Here is a 27,423-nt window from a genome sequence, read left to right as displayed (position 1 = left end):
GTCAAAGTGAAGGTATGAAGACCGGGAAGAGGGTACCACAATTATTACCAAGTCTGCCTGAAAGAGGAGGTAACAAGGTTGAGATGTAGTTAAAGGGCAAAAGAATACAAGGAATAAAAAATAACACTTAGAATTTTGGTTTGAGCTACTGAAAAACATTTACTGAGGAGAATACAGGAGAAACAGGTTGAGAAGGGAAGATAAACTTATTTTGTATTTGTTGAAAATGCAGTGCCTAGAGATACCTGTCAAAAGGCTGTATCTCTGCATCTGAAGCACAAAGAGAACTCCGAGTTGAAAATATAGATGTGAAAGCCATTTGGAGTTAACTGAAGCCATGAACAAAAATAACACTAACTAGAAAGAATGTGAAGAAGAGTGGAAAAGAGGAACAAAGATGGTCCATGGCAGGTCACCAACCGGAGGGGTAGAAAGAGGAACTTCACCCTGAAGAGAATTAGGGGAAACATAAGAGCAGTGTGTTAACTGAAATTAAAAAAAAAAGTTTAAGGGGAAAATGATCAACAATAATGAATACAACAGACATGAGGAAAGATAAAGTCTTGCATGCTCCCACTGGATTGGCCATTTAAGAGATGACAGGTTATTTTAGTAGGAAACACCTTAGTGAAATGGTAGAAGCCAGACTACCTTGAATTAAGGACGAAACAGGGCAATGAATTCTTAAAATCCAAACAGCCATAAAATTCAATAAACAATTTTTTTTTTACTAAGAAATTCTTGCCATAAATGTTCTAAGTTCAATAATTAGTGAAAATCACAGTAAAAATTCAATCAAATCTATAATAATAACTGATGTTTTTCAAATCAAGGAATAGAAAATTTGGGTGCTTTTTAAATAGTGAAGGAATTATCTGAAAATCCATATTCAATATGGGGAGATATATAAATACATTACTAGTGACACTAACGTTGTTCAATCTTTTCAGAAAGTAATATGAAAATATATTTCAAACTAATTATTAGAGTATTTCAACTATCCATCTTAGCCATTTTGAAATTATTTAGTCAACAAATACTATAACCTATTAGGCGCTGGCAATTAACAATGTATAATAAATCCATATCAAGATGTTCAAGTATTTGAACACAACTCAAATGTCTAGTAAGGGGGAACAGACCAACACCCACAGCAATATAACTGTTACAGTGTGAAGTGTACACACACACACACACAGAGGCATGAAGCTACACAAATATAAGTGAAAAAAAATATATGAGCTCATCTTTTTCCAAAAATGCAAACTTCAAAAAATCAAAATAAATGAGGATTATAATACCTACTTCCTGGTGTTGTTTAGAAGAGTAAGATAACATACAGAGTGTCCAGCACAGTATCTGTACATAACAGGCACTTTATAAATGTGAACTGTCTCTACCTATTTTCTGCCCCTTCAGAAATTTAGTTAACATCTTTTTTTTTTTTGAAGATTTTTTTTGAAGATTTTTATTGATTTAAGAGAGAGAGAGAGCACACAAGGAGGGGGAGTAGCAGAGGGAGAGGGAGAAGCAGGCTTCCCTCTGAGCAGGGAGCCCGATGTGGGGCTCCATCCCAGGACCCTGGGACCATGACCTGAACCGAAGGCAGATGCTTAACTGACTGAGCCACTCTGGTGTCCCTAGTTAGTTAACATCTTAAATCTACTTACATATAATTGTCAGGGGGGTAAAGAAAGGGGGTGAACTTGAGATCATAATAAACTCTGAGGGAAGGGAAAAAGAACATGTACATTTTGACAAAGCTCCCTAAGTGAGGGTTAGCAGGTATTACAGATTTAAAAAATGCCAACTTACCGGGAAAACTAATTGGAAGGACTTTGGAGGTTTACTACAAACCTTTCCTTCTGACAGACAATATACTGGTGGTGAACAAACAAGTTAAAAGATTCAGGGGAACTGGTAAGAAGTTAAGTTAGAGACAAGGTCATGTAAATACTTATTAAACTCAGAACAAACTTAGGGTAATTCACTTAAAAGAAAAAGCATTCCATGAGGGGAAGACAGAAAAAAATGTTTTGCAAACACGGCAAAAGATAAACTGACAAGAAAGAGGGTATGGATGGGGTGCTTGGCTAGCTCAGTTGGTGGAGCATGCGGCTCTTGCTCTCGGATTTAGTTCAAGCTCCATGCTCGGTGTAGAGATTGTTTAAAATTAAAAATATTAAAAAAAAAAAAGGTATGGATTAGGTAGAGGCTTTAAATTCAGGTAGCCTGGGTCTGAGCCCAAATTCCCTCACCTGTAAAACTTTTTTTTTTTTTTTTAAGATTTTATTTATTTGCGAGAGAGAGAATGAGAGACAGAGAGCATGAGAGGGAGGAGGGTCAGAGGGAGCAGCAGACTCCCTGCTGAGCAGGGAGCCCGATGTGGGACTCGATCCTGGGACTCCAGGATCATGACCTGAGCTGAAGGCAGTCGCTTAACCAACTGAGCCACCCAGGCACCCTCACCTGTAAAACTTTAATAAAGATAAGACCACATATTTAAAACAAATAGCACAATGTTTGGAACAAACAAAAGCTTAATAAACATTAGCTGTTATTATTGTTGTTGTTCTAGGTTACAGATGGTCATACTACAAAGGTAAGTTATCAATCAGTACTGTAATTCAAGAAAAAGGTCTGCTGGGAAGATGGCAGAGTAGGAGGACCCTAAGCTTGCCATGTCCCACAGTTACAACTAGATAACACTCATATGAGTGTAAATAACCCAGAAAATGACTCGAAGACTGGCAGAACAAACTTCACAACTAAAGGTAGGGAAGAGGTCCCATCAAAGAAGGTAGGAAGGGCAAAGTCACAGCCTGGGAGTGAAACAGTGACTGCCCACAGTGGCGAGGGAGCCTGTGCCATGGAGAAGGGTGGAAAACACACTTTCACACCAGGGAGCCCTGAACAGGGAGAACGGATTTCTGTAATATCTGACTTTGAAAGTGAGAGGGGCTAAATTTATTGAGTTCTTAAAATGAGCAGCACTTAAAGCCTGGAATTTAAAAAACTGGTGAGTTTGGCTCTGGTAGAGCCCTGACTACAACAGGAAGCAGTGCCCCAGCCCTTAAACAGCAGTGTGGATACAGCACAGAACCAGCAATTTGAAAAACACCGAGGGTAGGCCAGAGGGAGTGATTTGCCCATCTTCGAATGTGGCCTGGAGAAACAGGGATCATGCAGAGAGACCCTTCCAGGAATAAAGGAACTGGCAGGTACCATTTCCCTCTCCCTGTTCCCCAGCATAAACGCATAGCCACCACTCCTACCTAACTTCCTTGCACTAAGCACTGCCCCACGGTTCCACCCTTCCTAGTCACACTCCCTTTAGGCAGAGTGCTGCAGTGAACCCCGCCCCCCCGCCCTCCAGAAGACTGGCACAAACCCTGCCAACATCACATCTCCCAACCTGTGTGTTTTGTGGGACCTCTGGTCTCATTTGTGGAGTAGATCTCATTTCATAAGCACACTGTTGCGCACCTTGTTAAAACACTCCCCACCCCTGCTGGGGACCAAACACTGCCCACAGGAGGCAAAGAGAGCCTCTATACACAACTGGAATGAAGGAAAAAGAGGTCAAGACTCAACAGCAGAGCACACACGTAGGAGACCCTCCCTGAAGTGCCAGGCCCTGAGGAATAGGCAACACTGCACTACAGGACCTCTTCTTCATTAGGCTATTATCATTAAGAGCAAGAAAAGTAGCTGACTTTCCTAACAGAAACAGACACAGAAAATAAGACAAAATGAGGAGACACAGAAATATGTGCCAAATGCAAGAACAGGACCAAACCACAGCAAGAGGCCAAAGCAAAAAAGATATATGTAATATGCCTGACAGGGAATATAAGGTAATGATCATAAAGATACTCACTGGACTTGAGAAAAGAATGGAGGACATCAGTGAGATCCTTCACACAGCATTAAAAAGGAAACAATCAGAGATGACATAATTAATGAAATTAAAAATACACTTGATGGAATAAATAGCAGGCCAGATGAAGCAGAGAATGAATTAATTCACTGAAAGAGCAATGGAAAGTAACCAAGCAAAGCAAAGGAGAGGAAAGAAAATTAAGCAAATTCAGAACAGGCTCAGGGAACCAGTGATTCCATCAAAGGTAATAACATCTGCATGACAGAGATCTCAGAAGAGAGAGATAAGGGGGCAGAAAATTTATCTGAAGAAATAATAGCTGAAAACTTCCCCAATTTAGGGAAGGAAACAGATATCCACATCCAGGAGGCACAGAGACCGCACCCTGCCCCCTCCAAAAAGGTCCATACCAAGACACATAAGATGGCAGGAAGTAGGGATTAAAAAATTTTTTTTCAAAGCAGCAAGAGAAAAGAAAACAGTTACATATGAGGGAAACCCCATAAAGCTATTGACAGATTTCTCAGCAGAAACCTCGGAGGACAGAAGGGGTGGCATGGTATTCCAAATGCTGAAAGGGAAAAATCTGTAGCCAAGAATACTCTAGCCCGCAAGGCTATCATTCAGAATAGAAGGAGAGATAGTTTCTCAGACAAGCAAAAACTAAAGAAATTCATGACCATTAAACCGGCCCTACAAGAAATATGAAAGGGGACACTGAGTGGAAAGGAAAGGCCATAAGAGTATGAAAAGTAAAAAACATGAAAGTAGTACAAATAAATATTTTGGTAAAATTCAGTCAAGGGATTCATAAAAGGAAAGGATGTAAAATATGATACCACATGCCTAAAAAATGGCATGGGGTAGAGGAATAAAAAATGGGTTTAAACTTAATATAGACTGCTATATGCAGAAGATATTATATACAAACCTAATGGTAACCACAAATCAAAACCAGTAATGGATATGCAAAGAATAAAGAGAAAGGGATCCAAATATATTATGAAAGAAAGCCAACAAACCAGGAAATAGAGCAAGGGAAGAAAGGATCATATAAAAACTATAGAAACAACCACAAAACAAGTAACAAAACAGCAAAAAATATGTATCTATTAATAATTACATTGAATGTAAATGGACTAAATGCTCTAATTAAAATACACAGGGTGACAGTAGATAGAAAAACAAGACCCATCTATATGCTGCCTACAGGAGTCTCATTTCAGATCTAAAGACACTTGCAGATTGAAAGTGAGGGGATGGAGAAACATCTATCACGCAAATAGTTGTCAAAAGAAAGCCAGGGTAGCAATACTGATAATGGACAAAGTAAACTTTAAAATGAAGACTGGGGGCACCTGGGTGGCTCAGTGGTTAAGCATCCGCCTTCCGCTCAGGTCTTGATCCCAGGGTCCTGGAACCAAGGCCCGCAGTGGGCTCCCTGCTCAGCAGGAAGCCTGCTTCTCCCTCTCCCCTCCCCCTGCTTGTGTTCCCTCTCTCGCTGTCTCTCTCTCTGTCAAATAAATAAGTAAAAATCTTAAAAAAAAAATTAAACGAAGACTGTAGGGATGCCTGGGTAGCTCAGTTGTTTGGGTGTCTGCCTTTGGCTCAGGTCATGGTCTCAGGGTTTGGGCTTGAGTCCCGCACTGGGCTCCCTGCTCAGCGGGGAGCCTGCTTCTCCTGTTCCTCCTGACCCTCGCCCTGACTCATGCTTTCTTGCTCTCTCAAATAAATAAAATCTTTATTTGAGAGAGAGAGAGAGAGAACAAGCAGGGAGAGGGAGAAGCAGGCACCCTGCTGAGTAGGGAGCCTGATCCCAGGACCCTGGGATCATGACCTGAGGGCAGATGCTTAATTGACCGAGCCACCCAGGCGCCCCTCAAATAAATAAAATCTTTAAAAAAACAACAACAAGAAGACTGTAACAAGAGACAAAGAAGGATACTATAGAAGGGGACAATCTAACAAGAGAATATAAAGATTTAAAAAATTTATGCACCCAACATGAGAGCACCCAAATACATAAAACAGTTAATAACAAACATGAACTAATCTATAGTAATACAATAATAGTAGGGGAATTTAACACCCACTTACATCAATGGACAGATCATCTGAACATATACCATACACAAAAATAAACTCAAAATGGATGAAAGACCTAAATGTGAGACCTAAAACCATAAAAATCCTTAAAGAGAGTACAGGCAGTGATCTCTCTGACCCCAGCCATTGCAACGTTTTTCTAGATATGTCTCCTGAAGCAGGGAAACAAAAGCAAAAGCAAACTATTGGATTATATCAAAATAAAAAGTTTCTGCAAAGCAAAGCAAATGATCAACAAAACTAAAAGGTAATCTTGGACGGGGAGAAGCTATTTTCAAAGGACATATCTGATAAAGAGTATCCAAAAGATAGAAAAAACATACACAACAACCAAAAACCAAAAAAATTCAATTTAAAAAAAGGACAGAAAACATAAACAGACATTTCTTTTTTTAAGATTTTATTTATTGATTTGAGAGAGTGAGCATGAGTGGGGGAGGGCAAAGGCGGGGGGAGAGAGAAGCAGACTCCCCACTCAGCAGGAAGCCTGATGTGGGGCTTAATCCCAGGACCCTGAGATCATGACCCAAGCGGAAGTTTGATGCTTAACCGACTGAGCCACCAGGCACCCCATGAACAGACATTTCTCCAAAGAAGACATCCAGATGGCCAAGAGACATCACATGACAAGATCCTCAACATCACTCATCATTAGGGAAATGCAGATCAAAACTACAATGAGATATATCACCACACACCTGTCAGAATGGCTAAAATCAAAGACACAGGAAACAAGTGTTGATGAAGCTATGGAAAGAAAGGAACACTCCTGCACTGTTGGTGGGAATGCAAACTGGTGCAGCCACTGTGGAAAACAGCATGGAGGTTCCTCAAAAAGTTAAAAAAACAGCCACCCTATGATCCAGTAACTGCGCTACTGGGTATGTACCCCAAAATACAAAAACACTAATTCAACAGGATATACGCACCCCGATGTTTACTGCTGCATTATTTACAACAGTCAAACTATGGAGGCAGCAAAATGCCCACTGACAGGTGAATAGATAAAGAAGAGGTGGTATATATATAATGGAGTATTAGTTATAAGAATGAAGTCGTGCCATTTGCAATAACATCAGAGAGCTGGAGAGTATAATGTTAAGTGATATAAGTCAGCCAGAGAAAAACAAATACTATATGATTTCATTCACATGTGGAATTTAAGAAAACAAATAAGCAAAGGAAAGAAAAAATAAAGTCAAATCAAGAAACAGACTCTTACCTATAAAGAACACACTGGTGGTTATCAGAAGGGAAGTGGGTGTGGGGATGGAGGAAAGAAGGAACTGGGATTAAAGGGGACAGTGATCATGATGAAAAAATAAGATAAAGTGATTTAAAAAAGAGAACAAACATGATACTAAGTTATAAACAGCTGTAAATGCCTTCGGGACTTGGGAGGTAATCTGTCATCTACAACATGAGTGCTGTACAAATGACAAGTAGTTGTTTTGTTTCTGATGAGAGAAGACCAAGAGCTGTAAGACCTATGAGAAACAATGCAAAGCATTATAAAGGAAGTTGTGTGGTTGATTCACTGGAAAAAAATTAGTGTACAGAGAAGGCCTTCCTGTAAGACGGTTAAAATACACCCTGGAGGCAAAGGATGATGGAGTTGAACAGAGGGTGCTCTCACCATGGGACTATGTGATTACCAGCTGCTTTCTGCAATTCCCTTTTCTCCCCTTTTCATTTCAAACCTTTTCTAGGTATTTTTAAAAAGTATTCATTCTTTATGCTCTAGAATTGATATAAAACTGTTCTCCTTGTGCTTATGCTTAATTTTGCTCTAATAATCACCCTGGTATTTATACTGTTTGCTGATTCTTCCTCAGCAGCTTTAAAAATTAAAGTGCCAAGAAGGACAGAACATGTAAAATTGTCGTAACAATGTTGACTCACAAGATCGACTCACACCTGGGAAGTGTCAAATCAATCAGGCATAATAAACAATCTGTAATATCAAGCAAACTATGAAATCATTAATAAAAATGTCAAATCCCTCAAACATGACAGTACATCACAGTGCAAAGGAAGTATGTTTGGTATCTAAGAAACATTTCCAAAAAGGGAAAGAACTAAAAGACTGTCACAACAAAATATAAAAGTAACCCTTTTCTGAGTAAGCTACTGCTTTAAAGTAACTTTGAATGACTGCATAATTCAATACACTGAAAACTTACATGCAGAAAAGTGGTTTTCTTGTTTAATTTGCAGATTCTAAATTCTCATAATTGAATTGTTTATAAGATGAATGACATTTCAGGCTCACAAGAAATAACAGGTTTTTTTTTTTTCATAAAAAGTTCTTGTCAATTCAGTTATGATAGATCCTATTTGTCTCACATCAACTGATCCTTCAACGTATTAGCTTATAAAAAGAGGGTAAACTTTATTAATCTGGTAATGCATAGAACTGAAATTGTTGTGAAAGGTTGAATTGATGATCAGACTTTTTAATTCCTCTAGTTTTAATTAGTAATTATAAAGGGAAAAGGGGAGGAGTCTGAATCATTCTGCTTGAAGAAATACAGAGGGAAATGCTGTGGTAGAGGCACAAAACGTTTCCACAAGTCTGTCCATAAGTAGGAAAATGGATTAAAGTCCTCTTAAAATGAAATGGGAGGGGCACCTGGGTGGCTCAGTCGTTAAGCGTCTGCCTTCGGCTCAGGTCATGATCCCAGGGTCCTGGGATCGAGCCCCGCATCGGGCTCCCTGCTCAGCCGGAAGCCTGCTTCTCCCTTTCCCACTCCCCCTGCTTGTATTCCCTCTCTCGCTGTGTCTCTGTCAAATAAATAAATGAAATCTTTAAGAAAAAATGATGAAATGGAATAACACATTATCAGTATTCAAAATAAAATTCAAATCTTTAAGGGTATCAAAATCAAGGAAAACAGAGAAAACCTGTGTCTAAATGCTGCCATCTATCTACATTCCTACCTATTTTCTGTCTCCAGTTCATTCTTACGTAGATTTGCGTCATCCAGAAGACTCTGCAATAAGGCAATTTTTTCATTGTCTGAACCCTCTTGGTTAATTTTTAACATCTTATTCTCATGCTGAAGACGAATAAGTTTCTCCCTGAAAGAGCAAAAGAAAAACTGATTATGTGGCACATCAATACAATATCATTATCAAAACCCAGCTATGCATAATTACAGATTTCACACAGAGAACAGAAAGGAAAAACAAAATACCTGCAAAGAATTTAGCTCTTGTAACTGGCTAAGACAATACATTTCAGGTCTTTAGTACTTTCTTTTCAGAATGGATAATCTGAAGATAACAGCATCTTCAAATATTATGATTTGTAATGAATGATATTTCAAAATTTTATTTCCTTTTTGGTTTAAATGGTTAAGCTATGAATGCATTTATGTATTTGTTCTTTGGTTCTTATCAAAAAACATGACCTCTAATGCTATGTTCTTGAACCGCTAATCACTTGGTGTCAAAATATAATATTCAATGAAGGATGCCTTCAAGATATGCATTCCGCCCATTCCCATAAATATGTATAAATTGTATTCTTGCTAAGAAGCTGCATTAGAGCTGCATCTGCTATTTACACTTAATCACAATCTCATCATTAAATATTATACATTAATGATAATAGACCACCTTAAACGACATGTTAGTATAGATGAGTTATTTAATCAATGCCCAATTATTCAGAATTCAATTGTTACCAGTTTTGAGCTTTAACAAGTTAATAACAATCAGCTTTATTGGTTATTTCCTTAGGATTAATTTCTGGAAAAGTAGTCTTGTGGATATTTGTAGACAATATTCACATTCTGCCATATTGCTCGAAGGAAAAGTACCACCACAAGAAAAAAAAAAAGTGTGGTGATGAATGTTAACTTACTGCAGTAATCATTTCATAATACAGACATATATGAAATCATCATGTTGTACACCTTCAACTAATACAATGTTATATTTCATCTCTTTTACCATGTCATTATTTTTTTAAGATATTATTTGACAGAGAGACACAGCGAAAGAGGGAACACAAGCAGGGGGAGTGGGAGAAGAAGCAGGCTTTCCACGGAGCAGGGAGCCCGATGTGGGGCTCGATCCCAGGACTCTGGGATCATGACCTGAGCCGAAGGCAGACGCTTAACAAGTGAGCCACCCAGGCACCCCAACCATTTCATTTTCTTGATAGCTCTTCTGGAAACAGAGTATATTTAAATTTGTATTGAGTCATACTCAAAGAAGCCATTTTGTTTGTTGAATTTTCATCATTTTTCTCTTCCTCAGATTAAAAATCCAACTGCATTAGAAGCATTTATAAATAAAAAAAGACCATGTCACAACTGGTCCAATAATAAAGTACCACATAAGCATTTATAAATAAAAAAAGACCATGTCACAACTGGTCCAATAATAAAGTACCACATCAGATGGTAGAAAAGTAAAAGGTATACAAGATGCTTCCACTGTTGGTGCTGCATCATACTCCTTTTGTTTGTCCTCCTTAAATAAATGCCAACAACAATAAATTAATATTGTTGTCATTTATTCAACAAGTAACTGAATGCCTATGGTAACTTTCTTACACAACCATTATTTTATTTAATACCCCTCAAAGATGTTATGGAGAGTCAAGACCAGTGTCAATTTTAAAAGGCAGCAAAGAGGGGCGCCTGGGTGGCTCAGTTGGTTAAGCAACTGCCTTCGGCTCAGGTCATGATCCTGGAGTCCTGGGATCGAGTCCAGGTTGGGCTCCCTGCTCAGTAGGGAGTCTGCTTCTCCCTCTGACCCTCCACCCTCTTATGTGCTCTCTCTCCCATTCTCTCTCTCTCAAATAAAATCTTTAAAAAAAAAAGGGGAGGGGGCAAATAGTCCCAAAGAAGGTAAAAGCAATATTCAGGATTAATCATTCTCCTTCTGCTGGACACTTGGTGCCTCTCCCCTAATTTTTCATTCCTACTTATCAAGCCAGGTATAGAGTGAAATAAATGGAATTTTAGAAACACTATGACTAAATAAGAAAGTAAGGTAACATTGAGGGAAGAGTAGTAGAGGTGGGGAGATATTTCTGTCTACTACATCTTTCCAAGATCATTTCATATAGTTAACCAATAAATCTTAGTGACTAATTTTGCAGGCTGTTGGCTAGGCGTAATCTTTGTCTTTAAGCCAAGTGGTTTCACTGCTAAATGTCTGGTAAGGATACCCAATCACGAATATATTAGTTTGTCGTGAATGTGTGAAATATTGTCCTACTGAAGTGGGAAAATCAAGTCTCTTGGACCAGCTGAAGAAAGCTTCTAACGTGCTGCAAACATGGACATTAAATACTGAGTTCATGTTGAAAGTGTCGGTAATAAGGAATAAGAAACTGATCCTCTTTATATTGCAGAGGACTAAGTTTCCTCCAGGAATACTGTGTAGTATGACTGAATTTCACGATCTCCTTACCTGATTTCAGGGGTAACAATCTCTGCTGCCAGACTATCTGAAGATTCTTGACTTCCCAGAGGCATTAATCCTAGAAATATACAAATACGGATGCAAGATTTAAGAGAGTACATTGATTTCTTTTAGTTTCTACATGAAACCCTACTTTAAGCATTAATTTTAACATTTAAAGTCTTCATTTTAGTCAAGTAAAAGACCATGTCACAGTTGCCTTATACTATCATCATTTTAACAATTGTACAGTGAATAACTGAATGGCAGTAACTCCATTCACTATGCTGTGGAACCATCACCACTACCTACCTTGTGTCTGGATTCCTTCATTTAGCATAATGTTTTGAAAACTCAAACATGTTGCAGAACTTATCAGAACTTCATTCTTTTTCACAGCCAAATAATATTCCATTGGATATGTATATGTATACAAATATATATATGTACATTTTCTTGACTCATTCATTTGCTGAGGAACATTTAGGCTGTTTTCATCTTTTGGCTACTGTGAATAATGCTGCTACGAACATTGGTAAACCAGTTTCTGCTTGAGTCCTTGCTTTGAATGCTTTTGGATATTTACTTTGGAATGAAATTGCTGGATCGTGTGGTGATTTTATTTTTAACTTTTTGAAGAACCCCCGAACTCTTCCACCAGTGGCTCCCCATTTTACATTCCTACCAGCAATGCATGAGGGTACCAATTTCTCCACATGCCTCCCAAGACTTATTTTCCTTTCTCTTTTTCTGGTAATAATCCATTCAAAATGGATGTGAACCATCTCATTGTGGTTTTGATCTGCATTTCTCTAATGACATTGATACTGAACATCTTTCCATGTGTTTTGCCATTTGTATATCTTCTTTAGAGAAATATCTATTCAAGTCCTTTACCCACTTGTGAACTTAGTTGTTTTTTGCTGTTGTTGAGTTGTATAAGTTCTTTATATATTCTGGATATCAATCACTTACCGAATATATGATTTACAAATATTTTCTCCCCATTTTATGGGTTGCCTTTTCACTATCAATACTGTTCTTTGATGCAAAAAAGTTTTTAATTTTGATGAAGTCTAATTTTTTCATTTATTGCCTATGCTTTTGGTATCAATTCCAAGAAATCAGATCCAAAGTCATGACAATTTCCCCGTTTTCATCTAATGTTTTTATAGGTTTAACTCTTATATTTAGGTCTTTTATCCATTTTGATTTCATTTTTTTAATATGTTATAGGGGTACAACTTCATGCTTTTGGATGTGGATATCCAGTTTTTTCAGCAGAGTATGTTGAAAAGACTTTCAGTTCGCCCACTGGTCTTGACACCATTGTTGAAAATCCACTGATCATATATATAGGAGGGTTAATTTCTGGGCTCTTTATTCTATTTCATTAGTCTGTATGTCTGTCCTTATGCCTATACCCACTGCTTTGATTGCTACCTTTTTATTAAGTTTTGAAATAATTAGGGTGAATTCTCCAACTTTTTTCAAGACTGTTCTGGCTATTCAGGGTTCACTGACATTCCATATGAATTTTAGGATGGGTTTTTCTGTTTCTGCAAAAAATGCCATAATATTTTAATAAGGGTTGTACTGAATCTGTAGATTGCTTTTGATAGTATTGTTATCTCAATACTTCTGTAGTTTTTAGGGTGCAAGTCTTTGCCTCCTTGGTTAAATTTATTCCTAAATATTTTATTCTTTTTGATCCTATTGTAAATAAAATTTTCTTAATTTCCTTTTTGTACTCTTCATTATTAGCATACACATATATAATTTATTTTTGCAGCTAATATAACTGAATTGCATCCTGCAACTTTGCTGAATTCATTTTATTAGTTCTAAGAGGTGTTTTTTGATTTTGGTGATGTCATCTGCAGCAATAGTTTTAGTTCTTCCTTTCCAATTTAGATTTTAAAAAAATTTTGGTCTAATTGCTCTGGCTAGAACATCTGTGCTATGCTGAATAGAAGTGTAGAAGTGGTGGCAGTTGGTATTGTCTTGCTTCTGATCTTAGAGGAAAAGCTTTCAATCTTTCATCACTGAGTATGATGTACACTGTGGGTTTGTCATATATGGCCTTTATCATGTTACAGAAATATCCTTTCTGGTTCTCTTCTTGATTTATTGAGGTGTTTTGTATGTGTGTGTGTTTTATGATGAAAGGGTGTTAGATTTTGTCAAATGCCTTTTCTGCATCAATTGAAATGATCAGATGGTTTTTTTCCTTCATTCTAGTAATGTGGTACACTCTATTGATCTCTATCTTTATGTCAATTTCATGCTTTTCAATTATAGTTTTATAGTAAGTTTTGAAATCAGAAGGTAGTGAGCTCTCCAACCTTTTCCATTCCATGATTTTTTTTTTTTGTTATACTAGCTCCTTTGTATTTTCATATAAATTGTTGGATCAGCGTGTCAATTTATACCAAAGAAGTCTGCTTAGAATCTGACTGGAATTGCATCAAATCTTTAAATCAATAAAGAGAACTGCAATCTTAACTAGAGTGAATTTTCTGATACCTGAACATGGACTGTCTCTCCATATATCTAGATTTTTTTTTTTAATTTTATTTATTTGTCAGAGAGAGGGAGAGAGAGCACAAGCAGAGGGAGTGGCACGCAGAGGGAGAAGCAGGTTCCCCGCTGAGCAGGGAGCCTGATGTGGGACTTGATCCTAGGACCCTGGAGATCATGACCTGAGTTGAAGGTAGGCACTTAACTGACTGAGCCACCCATGAGTCCCCATATATCTAGATCTTTATCTTGGCAATGATTTATAGTTTTTAGTGTTCAAGCTTACACTTCTTTGTTAAACCTATTCCTGAGCATTTTATTCCTTAGGATACTATTGTAATTTCATTTTCAGATTATTTACTAGTAGTACACAGAAATATCGCTGGTATTTATATACTGATCTTGTATCTTGAGACTTTGCTGAACTTACTTACTAGTTCTATGATTTTTTTACATCCTCCTTTCCAATCTGAATGCCTTTTATTTCTTTTTCTTGCCTGACTGCACTGCCTAAAACCTGATACTATGACGAATAGAAGTGGCAAGAGTGAACATCCTTATTTGCACCCCTATGTTTATTGCAGCATTATTTACAACAGCCAAATTATGGAAGCAACCCAAGTGTCCAATGATAGGTAAATGAATAAAGAAGAGGTGGTATGTATGTGTGTGTGTGTGTGTGTGTGTGTACACACACACACACACACACACAAATGGAATAGTATTTGGCCATAAAAAAGAACGAGATCTTGCCATTTGCAACAACATGGATGCAGCTACAGAGTATAATGCTATGATCCTCTCTCTCCCTCTCCCTTGGTCCTTCCCTGCTCCCACTCTAAGGAAAAAAAAAAAAAGGAAGAGACAAACCTAAAAACAGACTCTCACTTAACTATAGATAAACAGACAATTATCAGAGGGAAGGTGGGTGAGGGGGATGGATGAAATAGGTAATGGGAATTAAGAAGTACACTTATCTTGATGAGCACTAAGTGATATATAGAATTACTGAATCACTATACTGTACACTTGAAACTAATATAACACTGTATGTTAACTATACTGTAGTAAATAACAAAATAGAAAAAAAAAAAGAGTGATCATCCTTGCCTTGTTTCTGATCTTAGGGGGAAAGCATTTAATATTCATCATTAAGTATGAGGTTAGCTATAGGTTTTTCATTGCTGTCCTTTATTAGCTTGAGGAAGCTTCCTTCTAGTCTTAGCTTGCTAACAGTGTTTATCACAATGTCAACAACTTTTTAAATATAATGATATACACAACTCTCCATGTCAGGCATATAAAATATACTTCATTCTTTTTAATGGCTCTACAGGATATAGTTGAATGAGACTGCTTTTAGATTGTTGCTAAATTTCACTATTATAAATGATGCTTAATTCATTAGGATAAATTTTTAGAGCAAAACTGCTAGGTCAACAACATATATGTAAATAAGGTTAAAACATATGGGTTTATAGGTAGCAAAGCAATAAATGTGTAAGTTTACATAAGATGGCCTCTCTTGAGGATATAGGAGCTCAGAGTTAAAGAATTAAGGCTTAGGCTGATTCCTAAATTTTGGAAAAACTCATACAGTTGATCAGAGATACATGAAAGGATTACCAACCAGCAATAAGGGTCCAATTACATTCAGAAATAGTTGTGTGTGTGTGTGTGTGTGTGTGTGTGTGTAAACATATAATTTTCTCAAAAGTAAAAATCTATTACTGACTACTATAAACTAAAAAGCCTCTGCACAGCAAAGAAAACTATGAACAAGATGAAAAGGCAATATTCTAAATGGAAGAAAATATTTGCAAACCATGTATCTGATAAGGGGTTAATATAAAAAACAACTCATACAACTCAACTGCAAAAACAACAATTAAGAAATGGGCAGAGGACCTGAATAGGCATTTTCTACAAAGAAGACAACAGATGGCCAAAAGACACATGAAAAGATGCTCAGCATCACTATCAGGGGGATGCATATCAAAACCACAATGATAGGTCACCTCACACCTGTTCGAATAGCTATTATCCAAAGAACAAGAGATAACAAGTTGTGAGGCTGTGGAGAAAAGGGAACCCTGGTGCACTGTTGGAGAGAATGTAATTTGGTGTAGCTACTGTGGGAAACAGTATGGAGGATCCTTAAAGAATTAAAAATAGAAATACCGTATGATCCAGCAATTCCTCTTCTGGGAATTTATCCATAGGAATGAAAATACTAACTTGAGGAGGTATCTGTGCCCTCACTATTTACAACAGTTAAGACATGGAAACAATCTACATTTCCATCAATTGATAAATGGATAAACAAATTGTGGGGTGTGTGTGTGTGTGTGTGTATATAGATATTATTCAGCCATAAAAAGAATGAAATCTTGCCATTTGTGATATTATGCACCTTGAGAGCATTATGCTAAGTGAAATAACTCAGATATAGAAAGACAAATACTGTGTGATCTCAATTCTATGTGGAATCTAAAGAAAACAAAACAAAAAACAACACAAAAAAACCAAGCTCACAGACAGAGAACTGACTGGTGGTTGCCAGAGGTGGGATGTGGAGGGTGGGCAAAATGGGTGAAGGGGTTCAAAAAGCATAAAATTCCAGATACAATATAAATAGTCACAAGGCTATATCGTGCAGCATGGTGACTATAGTTCATAATACTGTACTGCATACCTGAAAGTTGCTGAGAGTAGATCTTAAAAGTTCTCATCACAAGAGAAACAAATTTTGTAACTGTGTATGTTGATGGATGTTAATTAGACTTAGTGTGGTGATCATTTCACAATATATACAAATATCAAATCATTAGGTTGTACACCTGAAACTAACAATGTTATATGTCAATTATATCTTAATAAAAAAAAGGAAAAAGAGAAATAATTGTCTTTAGCTGGTCCTGGTTAATTTGGAATAGAGAAAAAAACTTTAGGCTATCTGAATTAGGGTTTGACAAGCTTTCAGCATAAGGAAAGATGGTGGTGATGAAAACGTAGTTAAAATGGCTGCTAGACAGGCCATGTAAGCTAGACAACAAGGCCAGAAGAGAGCTGTCCAGCTTATCAACAGACATAACAGAGAGGGGGTTAAAGGTGAAATGTAATACGTAGAAGGAATGAGGAGAAAAAGGAGGGTATAGTCAGAGGAAAGGAAGAATTCCAGTTTCGAGTAACTGAAAAGCCAAGGGCTTCTTACTAGAGGGGAGCGAACAACTGTGAAGCTGTACAAGTCACCGTTTGGGCTCCACATCTGCCAGCATGATGACAAAAGTGAGAGGGACTAACCCTGAGCTAAGTGCTGCTCCTTTCCTGTGAGAACAGCAAAGTTCTACTTTGGACAGAAGTCCTGTAATGGATTGATATCCACCCCACATCTCAGGTGGAAAAAAAAAAAAAAAAAATCACTGACTTAGAAAGTTTGATTTTTAAAGAGGTCATAAGAAACTTTCCAGAATAAAACTTCCCAGGTTTATTATTAACACAAATGATTTAACAAATGTTTATGCTTTTGACCTGATAAAGTTCAAATATTTAAATAAAATTAAAATACAAAATAGGCAAGTAAATCTGGTCTCATTATTATAGCCTATTTACCATAAAATCTGGCTAACAGTTTAGAATTTATATCAACTTCACGGCCTGTTCACTAATTTTTCATTTGCATCCATTGTTGCAAGCACTTTTAAATGAATCTAAAATTATAAAAAAATTTATGTATTTATTTTAGAGAAAGAGTGTGCAAGTGGGGGGAAGGGGCAGAGAATCTGCAAGCAGACTCCCTGCTGAACATGGAGCCCAACACGGGGCTTGATTCCAGGACCCTGAGATCATGACCTGAGCCAAAATCAAGAGTTGGCCACTCAACTGACTGAGCTACCCAGGTGCCCCTGAAGCTAAAATTCCTACTGTTATCATAAGAAATAAATAATCTTGGTTACTGAAATGTTTTTACCTTGAGTTGTGAGCTGTCCTTCTTGAGCCTGTACACAACGAAGCTCTTCAATGGTTTCCTTCAGAGAATCCCTTTCTGTTCTTAACCTCTGGAGGGACATTAAAAAGAAAAAAAGTTAGCTTCAAGTTTTATGAATTTATTCATCAGTGGTCTTTGCCTTACTAAGAGAATGATGAACAGCAGGGAAAATGGGCATGTTTCACCTTTTGATCTTCCACAGAAAGATCATAATAAAAGGAAAATATTACAACAAACTTTATCCCATTCAACATCTAATATGTGCAAGGCAATGTTACTCACAGTTAAACATAAGAAACAAAAGTGTCTACTCTGTCCTTAACATAAGTACATTATACAAATAAGATTCCTCTCATTAGACATAAAAAAAATCAAACAGCAAAGACTAAATATTCGTAAAGCATTACAAAGTAAAAACATTTTTAAAAGATTCAAAATATGCTGAACAACAAAAAGAATTGTGTCCTCTGTATTAATTCTAAAGAAAACAAAAAAACTACACAAATTTATAGAAAGTAATGAGCAAAACAATGTATAAGAAGCAACAGTGAAAGAAAAGATAAAGATATACAAAAGAAATTAGTGGAAATAAAATTATTCTTTTAATCTTTTAGATTTATTTCTGAAATACAAATGTAAATCTTCTCTAATTTAAAAAACAGGGTCTCTAATTAAAAAATTTATAAATAGAAGGAATTAAATATCATTATCTTAATTTTAGCAGTGCTCAAAACCAAAATGCCTTATTATACTCACATCCTTTTCTTTTTGAAGACTGTCAACTTTTTCTTTTAGCCGCTTATATTCAAAATCTAATTTATCTGCTTTCTTCGATTCTTCAGATAATCTATTTTGTAGTTCTACTACCTGATTCAGAAAGGTACCATTAATTTGTATAATTTTTGAAACATTAAAAATTTTCACTATTTTCTTCTGCAAAGCTATGAAAACTCCCTCCCCCCAAAATACTAAAAAAAAAAAAAAAAAAAAAGTGTAGGCTATAGCAGCCTACCCCAACAGAGAGAACAAGTAACAAACATCTACCCAGACATCATGGGTTCTAAAACCAGATCATCCAGAATAGCAATGTACAAAATTACAAAAGAACCTACAGGACAGGCTTCCATTTCCTGTTATACAGGTAACAAAGGAGTCTAAAACTCTTTCAGCACAAAGCCAAAGAAACAAGAGGGGAAAAAGTCCAATTGCACAGCTAAGCTTACAAGAAATAAGGGAAACCTTCAGGGGCGAAAACTGCAGTGAGAAGTTTGTATGGAAGCTATGGGGTACCATGAGGCATCCACCAACTGTTAATACCAGGAACCTAGAGCTTTGAATTTAAAGGAAGATATGGTTGTTAAACCACCTTGGGCTTTAAAAGGTGCTGAGTCAGTAAACAGGTTAGGAAAAAATCCATTAGCTGGAAAAAGCAGTAAGGAAGATTGCCTGTCTTACAGTGAGTACTCTGGGTTTAATGAAGTGTAACTTGAAATTTCGATTCTAAATATGGCCTGCTAATATGTAGGTTTGTTTCCATTTTTTACCACATGCCTTATCTGGCAAATCCTAACTCAAGCAATTAATTTAGTCTTGGTTGGTAGTGCTGTGAAATATCTGGCCTAAACAAAACATATGTTGTCTGGAGGAACACAGTACCAACCCAAACCCCCAAGTATTCCCGAAGAGAAAGATGAGCCAAATCAAAGAGCAAAGGCCATAAAGAAGCTACTATGAACACCAGTTAGAAAAACATTAACAGTACCAACAACAACAAAATAGTAGAATAAGACCTATAAAGATTTGATTGGAATTATCAGTTATAAAATGTGAGGTTTAATGCATAAAGAAAATAAAGACAGAAATCTAAATTATGAAATACATAAAGAAAATAAAGACAGAAATCTAAAATATGAAAGGAAGATGATCAGGCAGGTTTGAAAGAATACTCAAAGAGAACTTGTGGAAAGAAAAATACTATCATTGAAAAACAAAGTATAGTAAGCCACAGATCAAAATAGGTAGAATTCATGTATTACAGAATTGTACTGCAATATTTCTAGTTGTAGATTCCTTATTTATTTTGTAATTCATTGTTAATACTATCTCTGATGTCCTTCATTAGTTCTAAAATTGTTCAGGCATTTTTTTTTTTAAGATTTTATGTATTTGACACACAGAGCACAAGGAGGCAGAGGGAGAAGCAGGATCCCCGATGAGCAGGGAGCCAGATGTGGGACTTGATCCCAGGACCCTGGGGTCATGACCAGAGCTAAAGGTAGACACCTAACCTACTGAATCATCCAGGTGCCCCTATTCAGTCATTCTTTTCTTCAAATAATGTCTTTCTGTAATTCTTGCTGTTCTCTCTTCTGAAACTCAAATCATCTCATTTTAATTTAATATTTTTAAATTTCACATATGGTTTCTCTGAGGTACTTTTATTTTGGGTAATTTTCAGACCACATTTAAGTTCACTAATTCTTTCAACTTTATTGTGTATGAAAATATAATAAAATGTTGGGAAGAAATGTATCCAGCAAAAAAACTTGCCAGTCATTCATGGTGTACAGAGCTGTTCTATTAAAACTTCTTCAACTGATTTGAAGCTAGCATATAGTTTTGATGCCAAAATCAGATCAGGAAAGTATGAGATAGAGAACTTCAACTGAATCAGAGAGGAAAAAGATTCCAAGTAAAATGAACAAAGCAAATCTAACAATGTGAAAACAACAAATCTTCAGTGACTCTATGAGGTTTAACTCAGGAATGCAAGGATGGTTTAAGCATCAACAATCTGTTAATATAATTCATCATGTTAACAGAAAGGAGGAGCAGTACAGGAATCTCTCCATGGTGTAGGAAAAGGAGTTGATTAAATTCAGCATCTAAAGACAGACAACCTGAGTAAAATGTGCTAATAATATACTGGTAAAACTTTTAAAGCATTCTGTACAAAATCGACAAGAAATGATTGTCTACTATAATTATTTCTATTCAGAGTTGTATTACAGGTCAAACATGCTGATTAAGAAGGCAAAAAAGGGTATGGAGTAGAAAGAAAGAAAAAAAACTGCTTTTATTTGTATATGACTTCTGATGAGAGACCCTACAGACATTATTAGAAGTAATATGAGAATCTGGCATGGTTGTAAAATGAACATAAAAATCAATTTCAATCATTTAAATGAGCAACAAACTGAAAATGGTATCCTTTCTTTTGCTAATTGCAGTTACAAAATCCAAAAATCCGAATAAGGTACCTAAGAGTAAATATAACAAAACATGTACATGACATCTAGAAGAAAATTATAAAACTTCACTGAAAGACACTGAAGACCTAAGTAAATGGAAAGCTGTATTCACCAACAGGACCATTCATTGTCATAAAGATGTCAGTTCTCTTCAGGTTAATCAACAGCGCCAATGTAATTCTAATCCCAAAGGTTTTGGGTATAAAGCAAAGGAAAAGGTCTAATAGTTTTGAAAAAGAACAAGGTGTGTGTTATCTGTGCTATCAAATATGAAATGACTAAAAATCTATAGATAATAAGTGGGGTACTGGTGTAAGAGTAGACAAATAAACCAATGAAACAGAAGAGTGTGCCAAGAAACAAACTTACAATTAAGATGGAAACTTTAGGTATGTGGTAAAACAGAAATTGCAGGTCCTTGTGGAAGAGACTATTAAATAAACGCCACTAGGTTGAATGGTTGCCTACATAGACAATAAAGTATCAAATGGATCCTTAACCTAGCAGCCTACACAAAAACTCATTCCATATGGATAAGAGACCTAATTGTGCAAAACAAACTTTAAATCTTTGTTAAGAAAATAGAGATTGGCTTACACCCTTGTGTAGGAAATGATCTAAGACATAAAAGGCACAAATCATAAAAAGATATTTAAAGTTCATTATCTTAAAATTAACCTCAAAAAAAGTAGAGACAGGTTACAGATTGGCAGAAAATAAATGCTGCAAGTGTAATTGACAAAAGATTAATAGCAAGAACATATAAAGAACTTTAAGAAATCAGTAAGAAAAATAATACAATTTTAAAAATGAATAAAAGATTTAAAATGGGCCATTCACAAAAGAACGTGATCAGTAAATATATTTGTAATTAGGGTAATGCAAAATATAATCATGAGGAGACACTATTTCATATTCATCCAATTGGCAAAATTTCAAGTATGACAATACTATGTGTTGGTGATGTGCAACAACAGGAATTCATAAAAACTGCTATTTAGTAATACAATCACTTTGAAGAACAATTTAGCAATATTTAATTAAATGAAGACACCCTAAGGAAGAAACTCCTTATAGCTGAAAAACTTTCACACACACGAAGAGGACATGTTCAATAATATGCGTAGTGGCATTTATAATTAAAAAAAAAAAAGTTAAAACATCCTGTATGTCCTTTGACAGGAAAATGGGTAAATTGTGGTATAGTGACTCAACAGGATACCATACAGTGGTACAAATGAATAAAGCTATACCTATCAACATAAACAAATTTCCCAAATATACTGAGCAAAGTAAATCACAGAAGAGTCCTTTTACTATATCATTTATATAGTTCTGAACCATGTCAAAAACGTTATACATTATATATATATGAACTAATATATATGCACCAAATGAATAAAGAGTTGCATGATAATGAAAACTACAAAACAGCACAGTGATAACTATAACGGGGAGGGGAAGAGTCGGTTTTATTCTTTAAGCATAGATACTTGTATTATTCTTTTACTTCTGTGTATTTTGTATTATATAATAACTTAAAAATAAAAAATAGAAGGATCTGCTACAGACACTAGTCAATAACCTCTGGATAAGAATTAAGTTTCAATGTTAACTATACTGGAATTAAAATTAAAATCAAAAACTGAGTTAAAAAAAACAATAAAAAACCCTAAGTTTCATAGGTAAAAAACAATACTGTGAAAACAAAGTAAGTGGATTTTTGGTGAGCCACAATGTTGTAATGGAGAACTTGCTTGAAAACATCACCAAGAAACTTTGTTACTATTCTTTTTACCTGTCTCTTATATGTCTCAAGTTGACTTCGAGCTGCATTGGCTTTTCTTAACTCTTCCTCTAGACTGACAGTGTTCTGCATATACATAGTATTCTTTTCTTCTAAGAGTTTAACCTGACGCCTCAAATCACCAAGATCTTCTAGCTTCTTTTTATATGATTCCACTTGGCCTTCTAGTTTAGACACTTTATCAGAAGAATGTCTAGAATGAGATGGGAAATCAGAAATCAGAAACACATCCAGAGTTGTAAAGCGGTTTTAAAAGTGCTAACCCAAGAGGGACTGTCAGAAAAGAACACATTCTAATGAAATTATAAGACCAAAGCTGAGTCCAGATTAATGTTTTGTTCAGGCTAAAAAATATGACCAAAATTACAGCAAAATGTGTAATGAAGAATGTTATATAATTTAAGGAAAGCAAGTGGTGGTGGTGGGGGGGAGGGGTAACCAGCAGAGTCGCATGTAGCTCAAAAGCAAAATACATTGAGCAGGGTCCAAATGATCTGGCAATTAGAATGTTATTAATGACCACAGGAACAGCTATTTTCCAGGAGTGGCAAATGGTGGCAGAAGGTGGCAAATTTTAGGGAGTTAAGGAGACCATGTAAATTTCACCTTGTTGTAATATAAAATTTGTTCTGGAGGGAAGGAGAGAGGAATAAGTCTTTTTTTCTAAGAGGAAAGAGACCTAAACATACAAACATATGCTAAGGTGGGAGATCCAAATGGGAAGAGAAATGATGACTGATGTAACATGGTCCTTGTGTAAGCAAGAAGTGTTGAGACTCAGAGCACTGAAAAAGGAATCAGTACTGGACATGAGAAAGAATAACAAGTCTACATTCTAAAAGCAAAAATGAAAAAAGACAGGTGGCAATGCAGGGCAGTTAGGAGGTGCAGGAAGTATAGGACATGGAGAGTCCCATAGTTCATGGCCCCTTTCTTTGATGCAGTAGGAGACAATGTCATCTACTGAGACTAAGGCACGGAGAGGTATGGGGGGTGGGCATCCAGGTGAGAAGTTATGGAAATATGTACTAGCTATGGGAGGAATGGGAGACAGAACTATCTATGATGAGCAGCAGAATAGTGAGCACAGGTAAGAACCAACCCAACGAAGAGTAAAGATCATGAATTTGTAGCAGGACAAAACTATATCACTATATGATTTTCTCTACTCCTTCTTAGTACTCAAAGAGCAAAAGTAAAAATGGCTGGAATGATCCAACAGAGGATAGGCTATACAAGTGGAATGGTCAGAAAACGAGGCGGCAGGGAGTGAAGGCACTTGGTGAAAGAACAGACAAAGTGCAGATAAAATGGTCCAGCAAGGACACGGTGCCTCGTGGGTGTGACAGCATCCGAGGAAGAGGAAGACTGAGTGAGCAGAGGACTTGAAATTAAACAAAAGGAGGTGTAGTAAGAAAAGCTCCAGAGCTATACAAGTATGAAGTGGTGGTTGAAGGTTAATTTCTATTTAACATTTATATAGCACTTACTTGCCAGATACTGTCCCAACTGTTTAGAAATATAAACTCAGTTCTGCATATAAATCTGAGGTAGATATGTGCATCATCTCCATTTTACAGATGAGAAAATGGTTACACAGAGATTAAATAAATGGTAGCACTGAAATCTGAACTCAAGTAGTCCGGAAGGTCTAAGTCCTCTTAAACACCATGCTATGTTCAGAGATCCTAGAGTTTGTTAACATCATTGGTAGAGCTGTTCTGGGTGATGACAGGCCTGAGAGTCTAACAAGATGGGAAGATTGTTTACCTAAGAACATCTATTTCATCTTTTAGAGACTGAGCTTCATCTGCCAAAGTGGTTAGTTCATCATTCTGTTGCCGAAGTTCAGAGATTTCCTTTTCTAACTCTTCACAGCGTATACGATAATCATCTTTGGCTGCTTCTAGTCTGTAACCAAAACAAAATAGACCAGGAAAGTTCTATTTATTAACAATTCTCCTTTGAACAATAAAAGGAAGTAAAAAAACATGAGAATAAACTCTTGAATCTTCTGTGACCATAAGCTCTACCTCCAAGTTTTAACTGTCCAGAAAACGGATTCCACTGGTCCAAGGCTTGCAGAAACTTAACTAATTACTCCTCTATTCAGAAAATTAGATGTCAAGAAAGATTTTTCAAAATACAGCACATATAATTCATTTAAAGTTTTATTTCTGACTATGAAATTAACATATGTTCCTTGTTGAAAGCCTGGGTGGCTCAGTTGGTTAAGCGACTGCCTTCAGCTCAGGTCATGATCTCAGGGTCCTGGGATCGAGCCCCGCATCGGGCTCCCCGCTCAGCGGGAAGCCTGCTTCTCCCTCTCCCACTCCCCCTGCTTGTGTTCCCTCTCTCGCTGTTTCTCTGTCAAATAAATAAACAAAATCTTTAAAAAAAAAAAAAAAGAAAATTTACAAAATAGAGAAAAGCAAAGAAGATAAAAATCATGTATTGATCTAAATAGATCATACTGTTAACATTTTTGAGTGTATCCTCCAGTGTGGTTGCTATTCGTAGATCCTTCCCCTCCAAATATAGATAATACCATTCCTACTTCTTATTTTGTTTTGCATAACATAAATCCTTCCTTTTGATTTACAAGACTGTCTCTCACATTACAAATATTATTTACTTTTAATTTTATTTAAATATTGAATATTAACAGAAATTCTTAATTTTTATGTAATTCTACTGTTGAATTTTATACTTTATGGTTTCCATTTTTAGTATATGATTAGAAATTTTTCTCTTTTATCTTATATTGTTAGTATTTATATGGTTTCATTTTTAACACTGAAATTCTCAATTTCCCCTGGAATTCATTTTAGTATATGATATAATGTAGGAATCTAACTTTTCCTGCCAAAATATCTACCCACTACCCCCAAACCATTTAACAATTTAACCTTTACCTATTGATTAAAAATTGCCACCTTTATTATATTACACATTTTTTTAAATACACTTGGGTTGCTTTCTGGATCTTTGCTTGTGTTACTAGTTTGTATTTTGCTGCACCAGTACCAAATTTTTAAAATTAGTACAGAAATATAACATTTCAACATTGGACACAGCCAGTACTCCCTTATTATACTTTGTGTGTAAATGATCTGGGAATCTCTTGCTCCTCAATACTTCTAGCTGAAAATAAAATTTAAATTGGAATCAAGTTCAAATTATATAATTTCAGAAAATGGCATTCTTACAATCTTCCATTAAAAACATGTAAACAGGGGCGCCTGGGTGGCTCAGTTGGTTAAGCGACTTCCTTCGGCTCAGGTCATGATCCTGGAGTCCCAGGATCGGGTCCCGCATCGGGCTCCCTGCTCAGCAGGGAGTCTGCTTCTCCCTCTGACCCTCCCCACTCTCATGTGCTCTCTCTCTCTTTCTCATTCTCTCTCTCTCAAATAAATAAATAAAATCTTAAAAAAAATGTAAACAAAACATGTAAACGTGTTCTCTCCACATATTGAAATAATTTTTATGTATAACAGAGTTTTCCTAAGTCCCTCATACTTCTTTTAAATTTTTTTATTCTTGGATACTTATTTACAAATGCCAAGTTTTTCCTGATGATATTAACTAGTTATTGATAGAAAATCTTATGACCTATGCAAACGCCTTACAGTTACCCTCTCCCCATTAAGTGTTTACTGGTTCTGAGAACTTTTCAGTTGATTCACTTAACATTTTCTAGGTGGACAAGCCTATTATTTATAAATAATGATCATTTGTTTTTTGTCATTCCAAAATTTTTATGTCATTTCTTTCATTTTCTAGAAAATAACTAAATTGTATATGCCAGGCAATATTCTCAGTACTTTACATTTGTTAACTCAATACTCAAAATTTCTAGAAGGTAGGTAATTATTAGACCATTTTATAGTGGATGAAATGGAGGCATGCCCACGGTTACAGAGATACTAAGTGGCAAAGCCAGGATTTTTGGAATGTCTAGAAAAAATTCAAATATTAGATTAACATTCATCCTCCCCCTGTTCTTTACACATACATACATATAATAATTTCACATACCAAGCTTTTTTTTTTTAAAGATTTTATTTATTCATTTGAGACACAGAGATAGAGATAGAGAGAGAGAGAGAGAGAGCATGAGCAGGGGGGAGAGGCAGAGGGAGAAGCAGGCTCCCCGCCTAGCAGGGAGCCCGATGTGGGGCTCAATCCCAGAACCCCAGGATCATGACCTGAGCCAAAGGCAGATGCTTAACCATCTGAGCCACCCAGGTGCCCCTTTACCAAGCTTATTTTATACTATTCTTTGTCATTTAACTTATGGGTTGAAGGAAGTAAAATATTTAATAGTTATTGTAATAGACTTAATATTCGACAGGTTAACAATCCTGGGATAAAGTTTATTTTAATATAGTACTGTACTGAATTTGCTATTGTTTTATTTATGATTATTTTTAAAATATGCATGAAT

General features: G+C 36.2%; 1 protein-coding gene across 5 annotated transcripts in view; it reads right to left on the bottom strand.

Annotated features, from left to right (window-relative positions):
* The window catches only part of HOOK3 (hook microtubule tethering protein 3), a 104,279-nt gene that overhangs the window by 25,038 nt on the left and 51,818 nt on the right, over positions 1-27,423 (bottom strand). For 4 of the 5 annotated variants that reach the window (XM_073902581.1, XM_073902578.1, XM_025886216.2 and 1 more), the window contains 6 exons: positions 24,747-24,887; positions 22,968-23,169; positions 18,675-18,785; positions 17,901-17,988; positions 11,420-11,489; positions 8,930-9,070 (listed from right to left, as the gene is read on the bottom strand). In XM_073902581.1, the coding sequence (XP_073758682.1) occupies positions 8,930-9,070; positions 11,420-11,489; positions 17,901-17,988; positions 18,675-18,785; positions 22,968-23,169; positions 24,747-24,887 (753 nt within the window). The remainder of the gene's footprint in view (positions 1-8,929; positions 9,071-11,419; positions 11,490-17,900; positions 17,989-18,674; positions 18,786-22,967; positions 23,170-24,746; positions 24,888-27,423) is intronic. The other variant, XM_073902580.1, reaches the window with a different exon arrangement.

The sequence above is a fragment of the Callorhinus ursinus genome, unplaced genomic scaffold (genome assembly GCF_003265705.2).
Source record: "Callorhinus ursinus isolate GAN/ISIS: 27379988/994484 unplaced genomic scaffold, GSC_fseal_2.0 scaffold17, whole genome shotgun sequence".
Classification (NCBI taxonomy): Eukaryota; Metazoa; Chordata; class Mammalia; order Carnivora; family Otariidae; genus Callorhinus; species Callorhinus ursinus.
The sequence above is the reverse complement of the archived record's forward strand: the minus strand, read 5'-3'. Positions and strand labels throughout refer to the sequence as shown.